Source organism: Portunus trituberculatus, chromosome 28 (genome assembly GCF_017591435.1).
Source record: "Portunus trituberculatus isolate SZX2019 chromosome 28, ASM1759143v1, whole genome shotgun sequence".
Lineage (NCBI taxonomy): Eukaryota > Metazoa > Arthropoda > Malacostraca > Decapoda > Portunidae > Portunus > Portunus trituberculatus.
The window spans coordinates 10,116,056-10,121,055 of NC_059282.1; the positions used below are offsets into that span (position 1 = coordinate 10,116,056).

The 5,000-nt window shown below is 44.6% G+C and overlaps 1 protein-coding gene across 2 annotated transcripts in view; it reads left to right on the plus strand.

Moving 5' to 3' along the window:
- LOC123510283 (serine/threonine-protein phosphatase 1 regulatory subunit 10-like) overlaps positions 1 to 5,000 on the plus strand; it is a 44,747-nt gene that overhangs the window by 34,883 nt on the left and 4,864 nt on the right. For both annotated transcript variants that reach the window (XM_045265282.1, XM_045265283.1), the window contains one exon: positions 4,682 to 4,884. In XM_045265282.1, coding sequence (XP_045121217.1) covers positions 4,682 to 4,884 — 203 coding nt within the window. The remainder of the gene's footprint in view (positions 1 to 4,681; positions 4,885 to 5,000) is intronic.

The window sequence follows — 5,000 nt, forward strand, 5'->3', positions numbered from 1 at the left end:
CTTCGTGGTCCGTCTCTCTCTCTCTCTCTCTCTCTCTCTCTCTCTCTCTCTCTCTCTCTCTCTCTCTCTCTCTCTCTCTCTCTCTCTCTCTCTCTCTCTCTCTCTCTCTCTCTCTCTCTCAACCCATCCCACCTTCACCCCCACTAATCTCCTTATCTCCACCCCTCCCTCCCCTGCCTGGCTCTCTCCACCCCTGGCATGCCGTGGAGGTGTGCCAGGGAGTCACAGCTACGCTTATGTACTGTCGAGAGTCACTTGAAATAAAAGGAAAAAAAAAAAAGGCATTGGTAGCATTTGTCTCTTATTACCCTGTGTACAGCGAGGACCTGGGCTTGTGGACGGGGGGAGGGAGGGATGGGGGGATGTGGGGAGGAGAGGGGAGAGGAAAGTGTGGGAGGAAGGGAAGAGGACTAGGGAGAGATTAGGTGAAATAGTGAAAGTGAGAGGGGAGAAAGGGGAGCAGGAAGGTGTGTGGGGAGGAAGAAGAGGAAAGAGGAGGAGGAGGAGGAGGAGAGGTTAAGGAACAAGTGAGATAGATTAAAGAAAGTATAGAAAGAGATAACATAAACACTGAAGAGAGAGAGAGAGAGAGGGAGGGGAAGGAAGCACAGTGCCAGTAAGGGTGAAAATGCCAATGTGTAGGCTTCAAGAGTGCCAAAGAGTTGATAATGTGCCAGGCTGTGTCAGTGCCAAGGAGAGGAGCCACGTGCCACCACCGATGGAAGTGACTAACAAGTGTAGGATGGAGAGGAGTAGGATAGGACTGAGTGTCAAGGATTGGTAAAGGATGGGAAGGTGTAGGATGTGGAGCGATAGGATACATTGGGTGTAGGATTGTTGAAGGATGGGATAGGAAACGTTGGGTGTAAGATTGGTAAAGGATGGGAAGGTGTAGGATGGAATAGGAAACTGGTGTAGGATTGGAGAAGGATAGGGAGGTGTAGGATGTGTTAGGATACGTTTTGTGCCGAGGAATGATGAAGGATAGGGAGGTGTAGGATGGGATAGGATATGATTTGTGTCGAGGACTGATGAAGGATAGGGAGGTGGAGGATGTAATAGCATACAGTGGGTGTCAGTGATTAAGGATACAAAGTTGAAGGATTGTAGAACGTGATAGGGATTAATTAAGAACTCCAGGATTTTAGGATGATAGGATATGCCGGGTTAAAGGATGCCAGGATATTGAGTGGCTTCAGGATAGCAGGATAAGTCGTGATAGGATGTGAAGGATGCTGAGTTATATAAAGGATATTAGGATTCTTGAACTTTTAGATAAAATTGAGAAGGATTTCAGAGGGCATAAGGATATCTGGATTCGAGGATATGATGTGTGTAGATCCTGAAACGTGATGATGAAGGATATAGGTGTTAGGATTCACGTGGAGGACTCCAGGATAGGATTATAGGAGCGACTGATGTTAACTTCTTACAAGCAGGATTTCTTTAGGATACTAAGTCATCGTGTAGGATTCTAAAGATGCTGATAGGTTAAAAAAAAAAAGGATTGGAAGGCAGTTATGGTAGGATACTGTAGGATTTAGTTGCTCTAGGATACCGAGTTATCCAGTAGTGTTTCATGAAGGATTTTTGAGCATGGTAGAGATAGTAGGATATCTGAAGAGGATAAGAGGAATCCTTTGTGACCTTGAAGGATTTATTGACAAAAAAAGGATAGGATTGAAGTAGGATAACAAACACTTCGAGGCTTTAGGAGTTTAGCATGATAGGATGTGCCTTGAAGTGAAGGATGTCATCAGGTGTGTAGGATGCTAGGATAAACCACCTTAGGATATTGGATAAGTGTTTAGTCACCGTAGGATATAAAGATATTTAGGGTTAGGACAGCCAGAACCCTGAAGTATATGTAGGATATTTGAGCAATTTCCTTTGATACCCCTTGAGGATACGTACAATATCCTTTAGGTCACTTAATAGGATGTTCGTAGGATAAAGCTAATAAGGATACAAGAAAAACCATGGATTATTCAAAAGTTAGGATATGTGAGGTTAGGATTCTTTTGGGGGGTCCTTCAGTAGGATATGTACTTTGCAGGATGTCGAAGGCTATGTTAATCCTTGAGTGTGGAGCGCAGAGCTGATAGGAAAGGATTAAAGGATAGAGAGCGTAGGATTAAATGATAGGATTTCAGTATAAGCGTAGGATTTGGGTGACAGGAACTTGGGATAATGTGGATAGGAAGTCATTCTCTGGGTTAGGATAGGTTTAGGAATCCTGAGACTATTTTGGTTAGGATACTTGGGTACAATTAAATTATCCTATCCTATCTTATGAGAATAGTTGATTTAATTTTGCATGTTTGGATAGCGTTAGGATGGGCTGGATAAAGGATAGGCTGTGAGGAAACTGGATAGAGTTCTTTTAGGATAGGATAATGATAGGACGTAGCAACAATCGAGGGGTGCAAGATAGGATACTAGGATAAAATAGAATGTTAGTGACTCAGGCTGATAGGATGCGACCAAATAATTTTCATGCAATAGGATTAGAATAGGATAGGATTAGGATAAGATCAGAATGTAACTAGTAGGAACATTAGGATTAGGATAACTAATTTAAGTCATGGGGTTTAATTTTTCCATCCTGTTTACGTAAGATAGGATTCAAACTATAGGATAGCGTATGGATAAGACGGTATAGGAACTCTGGGTACACGGCAGGAATCCTACAACACCTAAGGATACAGGACACAGCTATGAGGGGGGGTGAGGGAGATCCTTTACGTAACCAGGGGCACAAACACAATGAGAGAGAGAGAAGGATAAAAAAAAAAAAAAAAACAGTTACGAGACAACGGTGCCAAATATGAGGAAGACATTATCCTACTCTCCCGGGCGTCCTGCTCATCCTAGGGACCTGACCCCGCCCCGCCCCGCCCCACGTGGCCGTCAGCTGGGGAGCGAGTGGACCTTCAAACGGGGGTCACCAGAGACTCAAACCTTTATTCTCAAACACCTTATCTCCTCTCCACTTTACAAAGGCTCTAGTTGGTGGTGTACAGGTTGCCAAGGGTGGTGTGACGGTTCTAGTGGCAGATTAACAATAGATTAACAAGATTACTACATTATTAATACGGCTAGTCATCTCTGTGGCCTTGGGTGGTGAGAGCGGAGCGTTGGAGAATACGGGACTATGATTTACTGGCACACTACACAGAGAGAGAGTGAGAAAGAGAGCGGCCACAGTTATCGATTTGTGTGAAGAGGAAGAGCGGAGCGGGAGCGGGAGGAGAAAGAGAAAGAGAGAAGAGAGGAGCTAAGGAATGAGAAAATAGAGAAATGAACATAGAGAACCATAGTCTAACACTAATTAAGTCACACCTGCCTCACATTAGAAAGGTGTGTATGAGCCTACAGCAACCCACACCCTGAGTTATCTGTCAAGTAATTGCAGGTTTGGTGAGTGCAGTTGTGGGGAAGGTAGGCAGGTGTGTTGCAGGTGAGGCCAGGCTGCACAGGTGTCTCATCGCACACCTGTGAAGAAGTGGACCAGGGCAACAGCGGAGCGTGGAGCGAGAGGGCTGATGCACACACACACACACACACACACACACACACACACACACACACACACACACACACACACTGACTCACCGCCTGGATAAATTCTCACGCACACGCACACGCACACAGACACTGCTGACCTTCACACAAATCCAAACCTGTGCGCACATTTTTCCGTCATGTGCTAATGTTCATTACACACACACACACACACACACACACACACACACACGAAATTATCCGGAAAATTAAGCTCTCTCTCTCTCTCTCTCTCTCTCTCTCTCTCTCTCTCTCTCTCTCTCTCTCTCGCTAGAAATTTTATCTTGTATTAATGAATCAAGGGGCGCGCACACACACACACACACACACACACACACACACACACACACACACACACACACACACACACACACACTTCCTGTGGCACACATCAACCAAATCATTATTATTGTTGCTCTATTATTATTATTATTATTATTATTGTTACTATTATTATTATTATTACTAATTATTATTATTACTACTACTACTACTACTACTACTAGTACTAGTACTACTACTACTTCGAGGCTGGCTGGCTGGCAAAGATAGGAACAAAACCATGTGCATCTATCACAACCAATCCTAACCTTAACTTACCAAACCTAACCTAACCTAACCTAACCTAACCTTACCTTACCTTACCAAACCATACCATACCTTACCTTACCTAACCTAACCTAACCTTACCTACTTACCCTTACCTTACCAAACCTAACCTTTACCGTACCTTTACCGTACCTTACCTTACCTAACCTAACCTTTACCGTACCTTTACCGTACCTTACCTTAGCTTACCTTACCATACCTTACCTTACCAAACCTAACCTAATCCAACCCAACCTAACTTAACCCAACCCAACCTAACCTAACCCAAACCTAACCTAACCTAACCAAACCCAACCCATCCTAACGTAACCCAACCCAACCTAACCAAACCCAACCTAACGTAACCAAACCTAACCTAATCCAACCCAACCTAACTTAACCCAACCCAACCTAACCTAACCCAAACCTAACCTAACCTAACCTAATCCAACCCAACCTAACTTAACCCAACCCAACCTAACCTAACCTAACCTAACCAAACCCAACCTAACGTAACCTCATTCCACAGCCTCTCTCTCTGACGACGGTGGGTTTATGGCGGCTCTCACTGCGGCGGGAAGTGAGAGGAAGAGAGTGACGCGGAAGAGGAAATCGAGTGAGAGTGAGAGCAAGGACGGCGGGAAGGGAGAGGAAGATGGCACCAGCTCACCACCGCAAGGCACTACTAAGGATGGCATCATGTCCCCCACTAATGTCAGGCCCACTTTTAATGTGAGTACTGGTTATATGCTTCTCCTCCTCCTCCTCCTCCTCCTCCTCCTCCTCCTTTCTTTTTCTTTTTTTGTTATTCTTTTTTCTTGTTGTTGTTGTTGTGTGCTTATGTGCTC